Genomic DNA, 19,117 nt, shown 5'->3' on the forward strand with positions numbered 1-19,117 from the left:
TGCACTGGACGATCTATTAATCAATTCTAGGATGGCGCAGATGGCAAGGCAAACCGCTGACGATTGGAAGGTCTCGAGTTCGAATCCAGTATCCAGGCGATTTTTAAATATGGTTGATATACCATGATGATTGTGTGCACTACATTTGAAGCGCCTTGAAAAATATTGTTTTGGTTTTTATTTGTTTTTATTTATTTTTGGACCAGTCGTATAAAAGCCGAACTAAGTTCTTGCAAAACGTTTTCAAAGCTGAAAAATAAAGTTGGAATTCAACGACATGCTTTAAAGTTTCTCCAAATTTGTGTGAACAACGCCTGAACAAAGGTTGGCCATGAAAATTATTGAAATGTTATTAAACAAGATGCTGAATAAAACTGCTTTAATGGTGTTTGTTAAATGAGTGAATGTAAGTTGGGAAGACGTAAAGGCTGAAAAGAAGCATCCCTCCGGCTTAATTTATGACCGGTTCCATAATCGCAATAAGAAGAAACTTATTAAGGTTAAATCCGAAACCGACAAGGAAAATATTTTCTGTGGAGTGAAGGCTGCTGCACTACAGCTATCTGAAGACGGTATGTAAATTACTAACTAATATGACTTGCTGATAGTTTACCATTTTTCCTAATAATTCTAGATATCACAACGCAAACAACGCTTAAAAACTGGTTGCGCAACAACTTTGCCCCAGCAGAAGAAGTTCAATTGAAGTGGAAAAACTCGATCCTTTTGCGATTACGATCAATTATCAACGAATGTGATGTTGAAAAGTCCAACATCCTTTCTGAGTGGCCCAGGTTCGTTGATGAAGGTGGATATTTACTGGTAAGTCACACAGTTCGTCACTTTCATACCATCACAACAGCCAAACGGACGTAACATGAATTAATTTCATAGTATACAGTCAACTCTCTCTAACTCGATATTTTGTATCTCCATATGGAGTTAGAGAACTATAGTTAAAGTTGGTTTGCATGGCTACCTCGTCCCTTGGGTCGCATTTGCACTGATTTTGTGTTCTGTAGCTCGATACCTCCCCAACTCGATGATCCCTTCAAATTCGAGTGATGGAGAATTGATTGTAGTAAAACAGCGTTCAAATTCGAAACGGCTCACTAAACACAGCATTTTTAGCATTGGGTTTAATGTTCGCATAACTGTGTTTTAAATTGATAATTGTGCTGCTGATGGGTCCATTACTGTACTGTACTGCTCATAATAGTCCAGTAGATTAAGAAACACGAATAGCCACATAATTGCTAAATTTTAGTAATTTTTGACTATTTTCTACCTTTTTTCTACTCTGCAGAGATTGTTTATGCTGTTTGTTAATTCGCCCGGGTTAGTTGAAAATTTTCAGGGCTGGTAGCAGGTCTCTTTTAATGTCTTAAGTCTTTAAAACGCCTCTGTTTATAATTAAAGCTCTCTAGGGCTCATTCACAAATTACAGAACGCTGAAGGGGTGGGTGTGGGTCCTCATAATGTTACGGCTCTTACAAAACTTGTAGAATATTTATAGAAAAGCGTTACGAGGGAGATGGTGGCATTCAAAAATGTTTAGCCTTATGAAACATGTGAATGAACCATATAAAGTCTCTTTTTTTAACCGAAATGGTCTCTAAAATCATTACCCAACGAACATTTAAGTGTAATAAGAGTGGAACAAATCTCGTCTAAAACATATTTTAGCTCAATAAACTGTTATTCCTTTTTATTTATTTTTTTATTTTGTGTGATTGGCTTTTCGTAATTTTCCCATTGCAACACTTCCTCCAGATTTTCCCACTGATTCCTCCACTGATTTGTCCAGTAGTTACTCTAACAGATCATCCAAAGTTTTCTACAGTTCTTACAAAAAATATCCAAAGACACAAAGAGATCCTTGTAAGGCTTCATCAGAAATATCTAAAGAATTCATCAGATATTACAGGAATATCTAAAAAATCATCAGATATTACAATAGGGTTTGTTTTATAAACACCTACCGGATTTTTTCAAGAATTCCTCCTATAATTTCTAATCTAATCTTGGAGAAATTCTGAATGACAACTTTAGAGCAATTTCTAACAAACCATATGCTTCCTAATACAATTAAATTAATTCAGACCATCTTTAACCAAATGTCATTCGAACAAACGTCATTCGACCAAATATAATTCGATGAAGTATCCTAAAGCCCATAATAAGTGAACTTAAATATCAAAATTATTTTATTCTATTCTACAGATTGATTCGGACTTTGAGCACCTGTTTGGAAACTGTGAAAAACTGTTCGATAATTGGGAACTGTTTGCGAAGAAATTTCTAAACTACATCCGAAGCAGTGAAATCAAAGATGACCGCTCCCAACAACTCCTGAAATATTTAGAGGAATCAGCTGTTTGTCAGGGTAAGGATTAATAATCAAGAATGAACTTAAAACTTCAACTAATAAATTCTTAACATTTTAGATGGTCGTGATTTAATACTATGCTATGCATTTCAAGCGCTTATTAAGCCAACGCGACGATCTGGTGGAAAACTTCCTACCATCTTAGAAGCTTAATTCGATGTCTGCTGCCTTTGTGAAGCCAACGAAGAATACACCGATGACTTGAAATCACTGCGTCGAGATTGCGAAGGAGCGAAAATTCAGATGACACCACGCATTTATGCTATTGGCTGCCTTGAAAACATCGAGGCGTTTTACGTCGTAACAGGAAAGTTCGAGTATAAATTGCCATCGTTCCTGCGTTGCCTAGATGTCATCGTTAAGCTGAAGCACGTACTCGATTATCGTTTTCCAGAAAGTTGCGAGGCATTCTGGTGCTTCATAACTCGATACTTTTACGGTATCGACTACAAAAGGAAGTCGAAGAACAACCAACTTCTTCAATTGCTGACGTATTTGGAAGCACACTGCAAAGAAGACGAGTAATGGATTGCTATCTCTGTTCAACATTTTTCCAAGCCATCGACAGTTTAATGAAACACCTTAAAATCGAGCATGGAACGCCGGCGATATCAAATTATAAGTGCACTGCATGCAAGCCTGCTGCACTTTTCAAAGACGTGCATAGATTTAGGCGTCACGTTAGTGCTTGCCATCATAGCCTATTTCAGGCTAGAAGCGTAACATTGGAAAAGTCAGGAACTCAACATGAAAAAGAAAAACTGTTGCCTTCAATTGAACCCGCTCCGATGATACCTGAAAACGAAAAAGAATTTGAAAATACTATCGAGAATGAGGATATTGCTATTGAAGTAAAAAGTAAAGAAGAGAAAATACTAGAAATAAGAAGTAAATTAAGAGAGGTATTTTTAAGCTTCACGGTAAATCTACATGGTAAAAAAAATCTAAGCAGAAAAGATGTTATCGAATTACAAAGAAATATAACTGAAGACATTGTAATACCAATATTAGATGCTCTAAATGAAGTAGTAGATATCAAAAAGAATGCAGCAAATATGGAGCTTTTGAATGATTTACGCGATCCAATTAATTTTATTTGCACTGAGCGAAGATTAAACACCCAATTAGAAATATTGAATATGCGAGAGTCCCCTCAAATTATTCATTATGAAGACGAAGATAACAACATTATATCAAAGGGTTGTCTAACACCAATCAAATTTCAACTTAAACAGTTTTTCGAGACGGGATCAATTTTCGAACAAACTATGGATAACATGAAGGAACTGGAGCAAACTAATGGGATATCGAATGTTGTCAATGGAACTTTGTGGAAAACAGTTAAACACATGTTTGGTCAAAAAGTGGTGATACCATATTTTCTATATTCCGACGAGGCAGAGTTAAACGATGCAATAGGTGCTCACTCAGGAATCCACAAGGTTTGTGGACTTTATTACAGTTTACCAACTATTCCGTCACATTATTTGTCACGACTTAGTTGTACTTTTGTCGCTGGATTCGTTAAAGCGTCCGATATTGCGAAATATGGACCTTCAAGTGCTTTGAGCGATCTTGTGGATATTTTGGTTGAGCTTGAGCAAAATGGAATCGAATTGATAATACATAACAAGGCAGTGAAAGTTTATTTTGTTCTAATGGGTATACTAGGTGACAATTTAGGTATCAACTTGTTGATGGGGTACGTTACTTCATTCAATTCTCTTTTGTACTGCAGATTTTGTAGACTTGATAAGCATAAGTGTCAGAAATCAGTAATCTTGGATGAAAACATGAATCGGAATAAGGAGTCATATTCAATAGATCTAACAAAAACGGTAAAAGAATCTGGAATCAAAGAGGAATGTGGATTCAACAGGTTGCAATATTACCATGCTGGAGAGTTCGTTGCAGTGGATATGATGCACGATTTTTTTTCACATGGTATATGTGCTTATGATTTATCTTTTGTTTTAGACTATTTAATTAACACGCTAAAAATTTCACTAAATGTAATTAACTATCGTATAAAAATGTTTAATTACGGTAGCACAGAAAAACAAAAAACATTGAGGACAATTACGCAGAAACAAATCAAAACATCCTCGTTTAAAATGACTGCTCGAGAGATGATGCTTTTCGTTCGTTATTTTCCGTTAATTTTCGGGAATTTGATTCCGCAAAGTGATAGAATCTGGAACTTCATGATGTCCTTGGTAGAACTATCAGATATAGTAATGCTTCCATGTTTTGATTTGGAAATGTTAGAGGTACTCCAAGAACAAATTATTTATCACCACACGCTTTATCAGAAACTATTCGGTGCGACATTGAAACCAAAATTTCATATATTGTTGCATTACGTCGATGTTATAAAAAAAAATCGGACCTCCGAAGTATACTTGGAGTTTTAGGTTTGAAGCTATGCATCAAATATTCAAACAATATAGTCGTAATATAACTTCACGAAAAAACATATGTCTCACACTGTGTATAAAAGCTCACATGTATTTCATGCATAATATGGAAGACTGGTCAAATAATGATCAAAAAGTCACGTTTAAAAATGCTGTACGTATAAAAGTGCCTGAATTACCATATTATAATTCCTTGTCTTGCAAAGAAAGTCTGACGTCTGACGAATACCATGCTTGCAGAGTAGCAATTTATAAGGGCACAGAGTATAAAATAGGAGATTTCGTCACTAAATCAGAGCATAATATGCGTAATATTGATCTCTTCGAAATTAAAGATTTACTTGTGTTCAACGATGAATTATTCTTAACGTGTATGGAATGGGTAGTTGGTGATTATTCATATCATTTTGCATCGATTGAGGTACATGAAGGTGAATCAAATCTAAAAGTTTATAATATATATTTGACGGTCCGCCAATTAACGTGTACGAAATTGATATGAAGAAGTTTATTAGGCTTAAGAAATTTTTTGTATAAATATTTGAATAAAAATTATTGCGTATGAACGAAGCAACTAGCCTTTTAACCATCGATTTAGATTCTCTATTTGTAGAGGTCACCTCTGCAAGTAAAGAATTTACACGAAAGCACCAACAATCACGAAACCATATACCAAAAATTACATGGGATGTGGTTAAATTTACTATAAACGAAAGATGCTACGTGAATGTAGATGTTGTTGATTTGACTATATGCATAGTCAAATGCAGGAAGTATAAAATACTATGAACATAGTAAAATTTACTGCAAATGTAAAAAAACTAATATGGTAAAAACGACTGCTTATGCGTTCAAAATAATACCTTCATATTGTCTGCTGAAAATTGTGGGTAGGTTGCGCTTAATTTAACCCCCTAAAATGGTAATTTCAACCGCATCGTTTTTTTGCGTGTAAGCATTAATGAAACGTTTCAGCCCCACGCCAATAGTTTACCCACAGATAACAGATGTTTATGTCCGATTGTAAAACTGTGTAAGAAAATTAATGGTGTTTTTAAGTGGCAACACAAGTAGCAACATCGTGGTGGCACTGTTATCGCTAAGTTCCCATGATGATGTCTGTGGTGAATATGAAACATTTCAAGATACTTATATTCACCACTGATTGCAGCAATACGTTGTGTGGCGGCGCTAGTGTTTTCAACGTGTTTTAGTTTGAATATTTACACAAGTTTTCAGAAGATTTTTGTTCTAGCATAAACATCTGTTATCTGTGCATCTGTTATCTGTGATTTTACCATGCCTGTAGTAGAAACCAGATTGTAGTAAATAATTTCTGTCAAATCTTCCAGTAATGTGGTGGGATGTACCTTAAACATAGTAAATTGGTCTGAAATTGCATGGTTGTTTGGGGTCGTCCATAAATTACGTAGCTTTTTAGGGGGGAGGGGGGTCTTCACGAATTTGTGACGAAGTGTGACGAGGGGAAGGGAGGGTTCCTAGCTAGTGGACGTAGCATTTTGAATCAAGTCCGTAAAAAGAAAGGCGCTGAGAAAAAATGCATACAATTATTTTTTATGACACTTCTTTTTTTACTTATAAACTTGGGTTATAAAATTATGATTAAGCTTCAAAACATTCATATGACAAGAATGAAAAAATATCTATGAAACTTCAGATTTTCTTGATAAATGCAATCAAACAGATGTTTTAAATAATTATGTGAATATTATATTATATTCGTGTCCAAATTAATAAATTTATAAATAAACGAAATAAGTTTAATGAATTGATTAAAAATTAATGCTCTAACTACTTGGAATACATTTTTTTTGCCATTTGTTAACATAACATTAAGTCAGCCGTTTTAGTTTTATCCATATTTTCTGTTGGGGCTTTATTTCTTCAAGAAAATAAAATATGCTCTTCTTGGCAAATATTACATTTAAAGCAAGATATTTATTCCGTGAATTATGCCTACAATGTTGCAGGAGATCTCCACCCAATCAACTCATCATTTGTTTTGATATATCAATGCTCTTGATGGAATAGCCTGAATATTAATGAGGATAATAGATTCGAGTGTTAATAAAATTGCCCTATCATTAAATCTTGTTAATAACTCGATCATTTGTAAGATCAATTCAGTATGGAAACGATAAGGAAAATCAACTGAAATATTAATAGAGATTATTGTATTTGTATAATAATCGCTAAAATTTTCTAAACATTACAAATATTTCAAGTTTAATTTTTTATGTATCTGGCCACTGTTTGCTAAAATGATATGAAATTGGATAATATTAACGATGATTAATTTCAAATTTATATTAATTTATTTTCTTGATCATCTTCATTGAAATCTATTTCCTAACAACGAATAATTAAAAAAAGACAATCTTCTAATATAACGAAATTTTTGTTCAATATATTATAAAATATATTGGACCCTAACTCGACAGTAACAAGCTTCATCAATCCAATAAAAAAAATTTCACATTTTTTATAGTAAACTTGTTTTTTATGGTAAGAACAGCAATAGTAATATAGTCTATAAGAAACTGAAAACCAAAACCAAGGAAAATGTTTGTTTATTTTTTTTTTCCAAATTACTTTTGAGCGCTACTGTATATCAAACTATTAGAATATATAATCCTTTCATTTCAGTCATTAATCAATATCAAACTTTGTATGGAAATTCTCAATTCTAATTTTTTGTTTCAACCCAGGCACTAAGGAAAACAAATAAAAAAATATAGGAATGGGGGGGTGCTCGATATGCTACGTATTTTCCAGGGGGGAGTACCAGCATTTGTGACGACATGCTACGAGGGGGGAGGGGGGTGTAAAAAATCAGTGAAAAAATGCTACGTCATTTATGGACGGCCCCTTTTAAGAATGGGCGTAGTCAGCTAAAATAGTAATTTTTACCACAGATTTTTTTTCCCGTGCGTGCTTGCATGAAACATTTCAGTTTATGTCCCGCGGGATCAATGAAAAAATTCCCACAGATGTCGTTAAAGTCGGGCAGAATTTTCGTGTGTGTATGCGAATGAGGCAGACAAAGAAAAGGCACAAAACTGCATTATTTTGTTTTGCTCACTTCATTCCGGTCAGTGACGGATCGCAGATCGGAGTTTGTCGTGTTGTGTGTTTGATTTTCAGCTCTACGTAATTTTTGGGAAAATTCGTGAAAATGAAGGAAAAAAATCGTCACATATCGATGAAAACTAAAGCCGCATGGAGGAAAAACATCAATATTTCGGATGTGGACTCATTCCTGGAGGAACAACGTCAAGAGGAACGAATCGGGTGAGAGTTATTTTCGCCTTGTTTCATAACCTAGAAGCGGAGAGGTAAACGTCCACATGTGTGCAATGTTATGATTCATTCTGTTTCAGAACCGTTGCGGATAAATCGGATGCCGAGCTCTTTTTGTCCGAGACGATTCCATCTACCGAAAAGAGCCTGAAGAAAGCACGCAAGGACAAATTCTCCGCCAGTCCCAAGTACTGCATTTCGCTGGAAAACAGCTCCAAAGTTCCGGATCCCATCGTAAAGCGAAATAGGGTGACCAACGATGCCAAAATAACAAAGCGAACTTCTCAAGTCTCAAGATTGGAGCAGAAAAAGTTGAAATCGTTGGTCGGAAATCGCAAATCGCTGCGTGGCGTCAAGAATAGCTTCAACAAGGACATCTGGGCAGAAGAAGCCGTTCCTTCGGAACTGAAACACGAATGGTTCCCGGAACATGTTGTGCTGCATCATATGAAAAACACCGGAAAGCCTCTGGTTAAGGTTGCAGAGTCGACGCACGCTAAGCCTAATGCAGTTCAGTAAGTAGCTACTTTCAAATTTCAATTTTAATTCAATATAGTGTTGTATCCAGCTTTTCATCAGTAATTTAAGAAGGTGCATCACTGCCCCTAACTGCATAACAGTCACATTCGACATGTTTGACAAATTGGAGTTAATACCATGGAGAGTCATCAAATGATAAATACTTTCGATGATTTCGATCTACTTAATAAAATCTGTGAAAATTCGAAAAAAAAACCAAGTTGTTTTGTCACATTGGTAATTATAACCGCATAACAGTGCGCATCGTACCTTCGTGCTGTGCGTACACGAATTCTCTCTGCTCTTGGAAGTTTTCTTAAAAACTACCTAAAGCAATAAAACAGTACTTTTCAGTGCTACAAAAACAGTACTTTTCAGTGCTAAAATTAAAAACGGTACTTTTCAGTGCTACTAAAACAGTACTTTTCAGTACTATTTTTTCTACTATTGATCCCTTTACGATCCTTGTTTGGACCCGTGCCTTCGATTTTTCGTTGGACCCGTTGGCGAAAGCTAGCGGTGGTAATCCTTCTTGGACACCGTCTTGGGAAAAAACCTCTCGAAGGTCACGTCTTCTTTCGTTTATTAATTAAACATGGTATCAACAACAAACAAAAGGAAGGGTGAATCTCTGAATTCACTACTTCCTTCCAAAAAAGTGGGTTTTAAAACTGTCACTACACGTGGCAAGAATGGAAGAAAGGACGCTTCCCCGGAATGCGAAGTTTCTTCCAAGGGTGAAATGAATAATTGTATCGAAATGAGCAATCAGTTCGATGCTCTAGACAAATTTTCCGAACACCAAATCGAAGCAGCCTCTAGCCCAGGCTCTTTGATTCAAGTGAGGAAGCAAAGAGTGCCGCCTATCGTGGTCAGTTGTTCCGAATTTGGGGGATTTAGGCAGGAGATCTTGAACTCCATTAGGGGAATCAAGGTTTCCTTCCAAATCGCAAAGAAAGGAGACTGTCGCGTTTTGCCGGAAACTCTTAAAGATCGTGAGCTTCTTCTCAAACATCTTGAAGAGAAGAAGCACAATTTTTTTACTTATGACGACAAAACTGAACGTTTGTTCAAAGTTGTCTTGAAAGGTCTCTCAAGTGACTATAAATCACCTGAAGAGATCAAAAATGGAATAAATGATTTACTTGGATTTTCCCCAGTCCAAGTAATCATTATGAAAAAGAGAACCCAATCTGGCATTGTTCGGAAAGGGCTTTCTCAAGAATTTTATTTAGTTCACTTTAACAAAAAAGAACTAAATAATATTAAAGCTTTAGAAAAAGCAAAACTTTTGTTTGATGTCCGTGTGACATGGGAACATTTCCAGAAACCTGGAGGAAATTACCAGAACCCCACTCAGTGCCGTCGGTGCCAAAAGTGGGGTCATGGTACAAAAAATTGTCGCATGGATGCTAAATGCATGATTTGCGGAGGTTCTTCTCACGCCAAAGACGTCTGTCCAGTGAAGGAAGATACCACCAAATTCATATGTTGTAATTGCGGGGCTAACCATAAGTCCAATTTTTGGAATTGTCCTTCACGAAAAAAGGTCATTGAGGCTCGTGCCAGGCAGATGAAAGATAATATCCGTTACGATAACGGTCGTTTCCGGAATTTGCCTGGTAGAGTATCAAACAATGCTCATTTTTCAGTTAACGATCGCTTGATTAGGAATCATACCCATCAGGAAGATCATAATCATGCTCAGTCACAAACTAATTTTAATCCGTCGGGTAGCCGTTCGAATCTTTCTATTTCGAATGTATCTACCCACGGTAAATCCTTTGCCGATATCGTAGCAGGAAATTCGAACTCCTCCCCTGCTCGATCCATGGGTACCCATTCTACTAGTTTCAAATCAAATGGAAAAAACCCTACCGCCACAGGTAACTCCGCTTCTTCGTCTACCGAAAATTCCAATGGGAAATCACATGACATGTCTGCCTCTGATTTTAATTTTCTAACTGAACAATTGAATCTAATGATTGATGCAATGTTCAAAGCCACCACTATGACTGAAGCAGTCCAAGTAGGTGTAAAATTTACAAATCAAATTGTTATTGGATTACGTTTTTCTAATGGATCCAAATAATAATTTAAACATTTTAAATTGGAATGCTCGTTCTCTGAATGGTAAAGAGGACGAGCTGTTTAATTTTCTTACGGTTAATAACGTGCATATAGCAGTTATTACCGAAACGTATTTAAAACCTGGATCTAAACTCAAAAGAGATCCTAACTTTTTTGTTTATCGTAATGATCGACTTGATGGGGCATGTGGGGGAGTTGCAATCATCATTCATAGGCGTATAAAACATCAACTGTTTTCATCATTTGAAACTAAAGTTTTTGAAACTTTAGGTGTTTCTGTTGAAACACAGTTTGGTAAATATACTTTCATAGCTGCCTATTTGCCTTTTCAATGCTCTGGGCAGCAAGTTAATTTGCTCCAAACTGACTTGCGTAAATTGACTCGCAATAAGTCAAATTTTTTTGTCATTGGTGACTTTAATGCCAAACATCGGTCATGGAATAATTCTCAAAGTAATTCCAATGGCAGAATTTTATTTGATGAGTGCTCTTCAGGATATTTCTCAATTCAATACCCTGATAGCCCCACATGTTTTTCCTCTTCTAGAAATCCATCTACGATTGATTTGGTCTTAACCGACTCTAGTCATCTTTGTAGCCAACTGATTACTCATGCTGATTTTGATTCTGATCATGTCCCTGTTACATTTCAAATATCCCAAGAAGCGATTCTCAATCCTATCAGCTCCACTTTCAATTATTTACGAGCCGACTGGAATATATATAAAACGTATGTTGACTCCAATCTTGATGTTAACATTTCTTTAGAAACTAAACTTGATATTGACAATGCTCTTGAAACTTTAACAAATTCCATTGTTGAAGCCCGGAGCATTGCAATTCCAAAATGTGAAGTAAAATTTGAATCCGTGATTATAGACGATGATCTTAAACTCTTGATCCGTCTTAAAAACGTGAGGAGAAGGCAATTTCAACGCACTCGCGATCCTGCTATGAAAATTATATGGCAGGATTTGCAGAAAGAAATCAAGAAACGTTTTGCTCAATTAAGAAACAAAAATTTTGAAAATAAAATTTCTCAATTGGACCCTGGCTCTAAGCCCTTTTTGAAATTATCGAAAATCTTGAAAAAACCTCAGAAGCCAATACCGGCATTGAAAGAGGAAAACAAATTATTACTAACTAATTGCGAAAAAGCTCAAAAACTTGCTATGCAGTTTGAAAGTGCGCACAATTTTAATTTAGGACTTACTAGTCCAATTGAAAATGAAGTTACTCAGGAGTTCGAAAATATTCTCAATCAAGAGAACGTTTTCGAAAATGCCTGGGAGACTGATTTGGAAGAAGTGAGAACTATTATTAAAAAATTCAAAAACATGAAAGCTCCTGGCGATGATGGAATTTTCTACATCCTCATCAAGAAACTTCCAGAAAGTAGCTTATCATTTTTAGTTGATATATTTAACAAATGTTTTCAATTAGCATATTTTCCTGACAAATGGAAAAATGCTAAGGTTGTTCCAATTTTAAAACCAGACAAAAATCCTGCAGAAGCTTCTAGCTATCGTCCAATCAGTTTGCTTTCCTCCATCAGTAAACTTTTTGAAAAGGTCATTTTGAACAGAATGATGGCCCACATCAACGAAAATTCAATTTTTGCCAATGAACAGTTCGGATTCCGCCATGGACATTCGACCACTCATCAACTTTTACGTGTAACAAATTTGATCCGTTCCAACAAATCTGAAGGCTATTCTACTGGTCTTGCTCTTCTAGACATAGAAAAAGCATTCGACAGTGTTTGGCATGAAGGTTTGATTGTAAAATTGAAAAACTTTAATTTTCCAACATACATTGTTAGAATAATTCAAAGTTATCTGTCAAATCGTACACTTCAGGTTAATTATCAGAACTCCAAATCTGAAAGACTTCCTGTAAGAGCTGGTGTTCCCCAAGGCAGCATTTTGGGACCAATATTATACAATATTTTCACATCTGACTTACCTGAGCTACCTCAGGGATGTCAAAAATCTTTGTTTGCGGATGACACAGGCCTCTCCGCCAAAGGACGAAGCCTGCGTGTCATCTGTAGTCGATTGCAAAAAAGTTTGGATATATTTTCTTCATACTTGCAAAAATGGAAGATTTCTCCCAATGCTTCCAAAACTCAACTAATAATATTCCCACATAAACCAAAAGCTCTTTATTTGAAACCTTCAAGTAGACATGTTGTCACGATGAGAGGGGTTCCAATAAATTGGTCAGATGAAGTTAAGTATCTAGGGCTCATGCTAGATAAGAATTTAACTTTCAAAAATCACATTGAGGGCATTCAAGCCAAATGTAATAAATATGTAAAATGTCTCTATCCCCTTATTAATAGAAAATCAAAACTTTGTCTTAAGAACAAGCTGTTGATATTCAAACAAATTTTCAGGCCAGCCATGTTGTATGCTGTACCAATATGGACTAGCTGTTGTAATACCAGGAAGAAAGCTCTGCAGAGAATTCAAAATAAAATTTTGAAAATGATTCTGAGGCTTCCTCCCTGGTATAGTACCAATGAGTTACATAGAATATCCAATGTTGAAACATTGGAACAAATGTCAAATACAATCATTAATAATTTCAGGCAAAAATCGTTACAATCTTCTATTGCCACGATTAATGCGTTATATGTTTAGGTTAAGTTAGGTTAAGTATATTAAAAACATTTTTTGTTTCTCTTATAAGCAGGTGAAATCAACTCACCTGTAAAAAAAAACTGAACTGCTACGGCAAATGAAATGTAATATGTTGTTAACAAAATGTTAATTAAATCTTAAATTTGTTTTACCAAATTAGGATGATAGTGTTGTCAAATAACACAGAACACCTAGATATAAGAAATGAATGTAATGTTTGGAATGATACTGATATAAAAATAAAAAAAAAAAAAAATAAAAAAAAATAACCGCATAACAGTCACATTGAGATTATAAATGTGCCTCGTAATGTAATAGCAATGAAAATTCGATCAGAATTATTTTTTGACTATTCACCTAGTATGCGATATGAGTTGTACAAAATATCAGCCTCAAATAAGCACTTTTGAGTTCTTGGTAATTTATTGAAATTTTAGTTACCTCCCATAACTGCCGTCAATCGCAAGTCAGTCCCATCTGCATTTTCGTCAAAATTGAGTTGAGTTCAGTTTTCAACATCTCTTCCAATGCTCTTTCAGCTGCACTAATGAAATAATATGTTTTTTTCGGAAAAATAGGAAAAAAAACAGCAAGTCAAATTGTCCCATTATGAAAAGTGACCGCATATCAGTCCCACTATAGACTTTCGCACCATGGAACACAAACATGTAATTTGTTTTGATGATCTTTATATTTTTCTCGGAAAGGTATCGTAGTGAAAAGCAAGTTGTAAAAGTTGCATAAGGATTGGAACACGCTCCAATCTTTTGGAAATTTTTGAATATTCGTATGGAAAACTAGTTTGAAAACTTCACAGCTCATTTTATCAATGCCTACTTTTTACAGATGGGACTGACTTGCGATTCACGGCAGCATTTTGCAATAAAATGCACACTTGGTATTCCATTTACTCAATGCCTACTTTTGTCGAATGTTACAAATATGCAGTTATGGGCAGATCAGGGCTACCCCAAATGGAATAAATATGTCTTAGGTTCGTACGTTCGTATTCTGGGGAATTGCTTTCGGGGGAATGTTATAGAATCGCTCCTACCTTATGTGTTTTCAGCACATCTTGATTCAACAGCAAATTTGTTATCACTTTTTATTTGCAGAAATGTTGAAATACCGGCCAGTGGCGCTAGTTACAATCCTTCGATCGACGATTACAACGAGCTGAAGCAGACAGTGATAGAAAAGGAGCGGAAGAAAATCAAGCACAGTGAACATCTGGATCGGGTTGTGACTAAAAAGTTCATCAAAATGTCCAAGGAAGAAAGGGAAGCAATGGTCCTCAAGGAAATGTCCGAGGGTTTATTCGAGAATGCAGGTATGTTAAATAGGTTGTTATATGAACCTTTCCTTAAAATATATGAAATTTGGGTAATCTCCAATTGATGCTGAATATGAAATGATTTGACGTCAAGTCGTCCCACATTTATGGATCATTTTTGTATTATTGTGAACGTACGTACGTACGGATTTGGGGCGATTAAGAAAATTTTGGATACACACACGAGTTAAAAAAAAGAAAATTCAATCGATTTCGTTCAAATTTATTGCAAGCGTAGCAAAATCGTTACTGAATTCTGGAAATATCAGAATTTTTATATAACTATATGATATACATCCGTTTCCCCCTTTTTTGTTCTTTAGTTTTCTTAGTTGAGGCATCTATTTTCCAATGTGCCTAACTTGCAATATGTTCCTCATTTAGAAATAATATCTATAATAGCACTACATTAGCACGCAGGGCGAATTACAGTGCTTTTTGGCTACTTGGGTAATTACATGATAATGTTTTTCTCTAATAGATAAAACTACCGCCGCCCCAGACGAAGAAGACAGTGAAAACGAGTACTCTGCGGTCAACCAGCCGGTTCAGAACAAGAAAAAAAAGCGAAGCGAGAAAAATCGACAATTCCGGGCAGTTGCAAGGCGGAACCTGGAAGCCATTACTAAGGTGGAGCTTAAGAAGCTGAAGGACATTAACAAGTATGTTTGTATTTTATTATCGTGGGACTAAATTCTAAAAATTTTCCTCTCTAGGGTCAAAGAATTAAGCACTGAGTTGAACAAAAAGGAGAAAGGTATAGCAAAGAAGCGGGAAAACCGTGCCAAACGCATGGAAGAGAAGCTGCAAAAACCCGGTCGGGTGGCGTACCTTCAGTACGAGGAACCGGAGGATGACTTCCTGGAACCTACTGAGCTGGCAGATAGCCTGCGGACACTCGCGCCAGCCAAGAGTTTAGTGGCGGATAGGTTTAAAAGCTTCCAGAAACGTACCTTGATTGCGCCCAAGAAACATCGCGATGGCATTCCGCGTACGAATCGGTCGACGCTCAAGAAGTGGAAACGTTACACGCTGAGTACCCACAAGGAGGCGCCATAATGGCTGGGGTATTTATTGCTCTGATAGTTTAAAGAATGTGGAATAAAGTACCCAAACACTTTGGAATCATCGTAAATTCTTTGAAATATCACACGCCAGGATGCATAAAAGAACTATCGTTTATATGCATTACTATAAAATGTTTTCTTCCATGTTATGTCGATAATCACTTTTTAATGACTTGCTCACTTTTTTTAAGTCAGTTACTTTAAAGTCTCTTTTTTGAAGCCATTTCAACTAAAGTCACTTTTTTTTCGTCAAAAAGTCACTTTTTTCAACTACTTCGAGCAAAATTATTGGGAGAAAATTATCTCAAAATATTGGTTCATGGTTTTCTTGTGAAAGAAGTTTGAAAAAAAGTTAATCTCTAATTGAGTTCCACGTAATCTGTAATAGTATCTAAGGTATTATTAGTATGGTGTAAGTTCATTGTTATAAACTAAAGGTTCAAAGTCTAACTAAAAAGTCACTATTTTCAACAAAAAGTCACTGTTCGGCCCATTTGGTTTGTGAACTCCTGGTTCTGATCTCTTTAGATCGCATTGAAGATGTTTAATTCTTCCATGATACGAGCGATAAGAGCTATCTCCCATCTCTCGCTTCCCGAGAGATCGCCGCATCCAGATATCGGCGTTTGTTTATAACAGCCAATTTGCACCCGAATACATTTGGTTAGCCACCAATGTCCACCAAGAGAACACGTCTCTATACTCAGATCGCGGTCGAAAATAAAGTTTAGATTTGCGTTAAAACTCGTCCTCAGTATTCATAGTGAGAAGGTGGAGGTCAAGGACCTCTGAAGACCCGCGTCTGGACGGACTTATCGATACAGTCCACTCAAATTGTCCGTGCCAGAACAGTCACTAAAGTCACCTTTTTCATGAGAATGGTCACTAAAGTCACTTTTAATGAAATTTAAGGCAGGGTTAGCTTTTCAAACATGAAAAGAAAGAAAGAAATATTTATTATTATAAAGGCAACTATAGTGTAATTTTGAAATCAGTAAGTGGGGCAAGTGGGTAATGGATTTCGCATAGTTGGGATTCTTGGGATTAAAACTAATGAAGTCGTGTACTTTTTAGCTTAACTCCCACCAAATATAAGCAGTATGTTAAAATTTATTTTTATGCAAAATTGAAGAAAAAATAATACAGAAAAAGTTTTTGAAAAACGTCTCCTTAAAGACACTACACGTTAATGCTTCCAGTGGGCTATTTGCCCTTTGAAGGAAGTCTCTTTACTTTTCACAAGTGAAAAGTTTATCGTTTTGAACAATAAATTCAAAAACTAACAGTTATATTCACGATTTCTATTAACTACAACATTTGTGAAGGCGCCCCAATGAGCAATAACATAAGTAACATGTAAACAAAGAAAAATTTATTCTTGTCAATTCAATTTTATTCTGCTCAGTTATACTTGTTAAAATCATTCAACAATATTATAACTAAGGTACCGCGGGGCAAGTGAAAATAATGTGTATATTTTACTGAATATGTGAATTACCGTTTCAAAATCATGCGTAAACCGTTGAGGCCATTCAGAGCAATACGGTACGTAAGAGATTCCTGAGATTTTTCAACCATTATTGCATAATAGAGCGAATGATTGTTAACATGTCAACTAGTACTCCGTAACAAGTCGGCGGCGTGAAATTTTATTTTATTATTTTCAGTGGAAAAAAGTTACGGACAATAATTTTCTGTACCACTTTCAAGTTGTCCTATCTGACAGTTTCGAACTGAAATAGAAAAAGTTTTAGAATTAATTCGTCGTAGCCCTAAAATAACTAAATTAAAACACCTTCAATTTTCTAATCACGTGGGGAGCGTGAAAAGTTTCTTATTATAGATTGAATTTGTGTTTGCTCTCTAGGTAGCTATATATTGCACGCCGCTAACTTGTTATGGAGTGACATTTGACAAGTTAACTATCTTTCGCTCTATTATGCAATAATGGCTGAAAAATCTCAGAACTCTCTTACCTATCGTAATGTTCTCAATAGCCTCAAAGGTTTACACATGAGTTTAAAACGTTCATTCACATATTCAGTTAAATATACCAATTATTTTCACTAACTCCATTTACCCACTTGCCCCACGGTACCTTATCATGATTCTTGATTCCAGAAAAATAGAGACTCCCGGATAACTTTCTGAAAGAATTCAGGTTAATATTCCATAGACATTTCCAAAGAAAATGTAAAAAATCAGTGGGAAAAGTTTTGGAAATGATTCTGGCAAAACTTAGAGAGCAACTTTGGGATGAATTTTTGTCCGAATTTTTTTTATTGAATTTTGACAAAAACCAGGACCCATATTTGATCTGAGTAATCTAGGAATAAATCCTAAACCAGGTTTCTGAAGGAACATCATCAATACTCGGCAGATAAGCCAGAAACGGCAAAAAATAACAACCGAAAAAGATCAAAAGTTTCTCAGAAACTTGTCCAGGACTTCAAAAGTGAATACTAATGTTGCTGGAAATAATTTCAGAAATTAATTATAAACAATACATTTTTCGATTGATAAACCCTTGACACTGTTTTTACACGACTTTGGTCAACTATTTATATACAAAAAAATCAGAGGGGGTTGTGTACAAGACACGACCGCATGACGTTAACTACGCCAAGTGATTTTCTGCACTTGAATTTTAGTCAATTGTCATAGTTGCAGCCTTCCTTTAGTTCAAAATCTAACATAATTTCGTGACGGTCGCAACATTTTAGATTTTAAATTGACACCCGTACCGTCACGTACCAGTACCGATCCTATAAACTTCCCCGAAACCATTACCCCGAAACCATCACCCCGAAAGTCAATACCCCGAATGGTCAAGTACCCCCGAAAACCAATACCCCGAAATCCATTACCCCGAAATAGTCCGTTACCCCCGAATACCATTTCCCGAATGGACCATAACCCCGAATTTTTCTTGCCCCGAAAAATTCAAAAATGAAGATTCGACAAATCAACACCATACATTTTTTTTTATAATTAGTTGAGGTTAAGCACGTCTTCTCTTGTTCGTTGGAGGTCATTGTCTATCAAATTGTCGCTAATGTATATGACAAAAAGATTCTAAAGATTCGTAAGTTAGAAAACTCCTCTGTATGACGAAGTGTCCCCTACTTCAAAATATATTTTACTCAATGATATAAGATAACGGTACTAGCCTGGAAGCCGCTAATGAAATACAATTTACTACTTGATTTTTTATTTGAATTCGTGTTCTTGTTATGCAAAGATATATTAATTTAATTATGTGAGGATGGCTGTCTTCACAGATTCATTGTTACATTTTTCGAATGCTGATAATGCTGGTACTGGAATTTGTTTTT

General features: G+C 35.7%; 2 protein-coding genes across 2 annotated transcripts; both read left to right on the top strand.

The window, feature by feature from the left end:
- The first annotated feature begins 422 nt into the window (after positions 1-422).
- Positions 423-5,753, top strand: LOC110678002. Its single transcript, XM_021850313.1, has 4 exons — positions 423-572; positions 635-822; positions 2,224-2,386; positions 2,448-5,753. Exon 4 carries the CDS (start codon positions 2,914-2,916, stop codon positions 4,801-4,803), a length of 1,890 nt encoding a protein of 629 aa, XP_021706005.1. The 5' UTR covers positions 423-572; positions 635-822; positions 2,224-2,386; positions 2,448-2,913; the 3' UTR covers positions 4,804-5,753.
- A 2,138-nt stretch (positions 5,754-7,891) lies between these two features.
- Positions 7,892-15,840, top strand: LOC110678003 (ribosome biogenesis protein NOP53-like). Its single transcript, XM_021850325.1, has 5 exons — positions 7,892-8,118; positions 8,208-8,642; positions 14,498-14,712; positions 15,197-15,377; positions 15,432-15,840. Exons 1-5 carry the CDS (start codon positions 8,003-8,005, stop codon positions 15,772-15,774), a joined length of 1,290 nt encoding a protein of 429 aa, XP_021706017.1. The 5' UTR covers positions 7,892-8,002; the 3' UTR covers positions 15,775-15,840.
- The last annotated feature ends 3,277 nt before the right edge of the window (positions 15,841-19,117 follow it).

Source organism: Aedes aegypti, chromosome 1 (genome assembly GCF_002204515.2).
Source record: "Aedes aegypti strain LVP_AGWG chromosome 1, AaegL5.0 Primary Assembly, whole genome shotgun sequence".
Classification (NCBI taxonomy): domain Eukaryota; kingdom Metazoa; phylum Arthropoda; class Insecta; order Diptera; family Culicidae; genus Aedes; species Aedes aegypti.

Excerpts from the sequence above, each read along its gene's own strand:
- LOC110678002 (XM_021850313.1), top strand. The coding sequence starts at position 2,914 with ATGGATTGCTATCTCTGTTCAACATTTTTCCAAGCCATCGACAGTTTA.
- LOC110678003 (XM_021850325.1), top strand. The coding sequence starts at position 8,003 with ATGAAGGAAAAAAATCGTCACATATCGATGAAAACTAAAGCCGCATGG. Across the intron at positions 8,643-14,497 it reads GCTAAGCCTAATGCAGTTCA|AAATGTTGAAATACCGGCCA; the intron begins GTAAGTAGCTAC and ends TTTTATTTGCAG. Across the intron at positions 14,713-15,196 it reads GGGTTTATTCGAGAATGCAG|ATAAAACTACCGCCGCCCCA; the intron begins GTATGTTAAATA and ends TTTCTCTAATAG.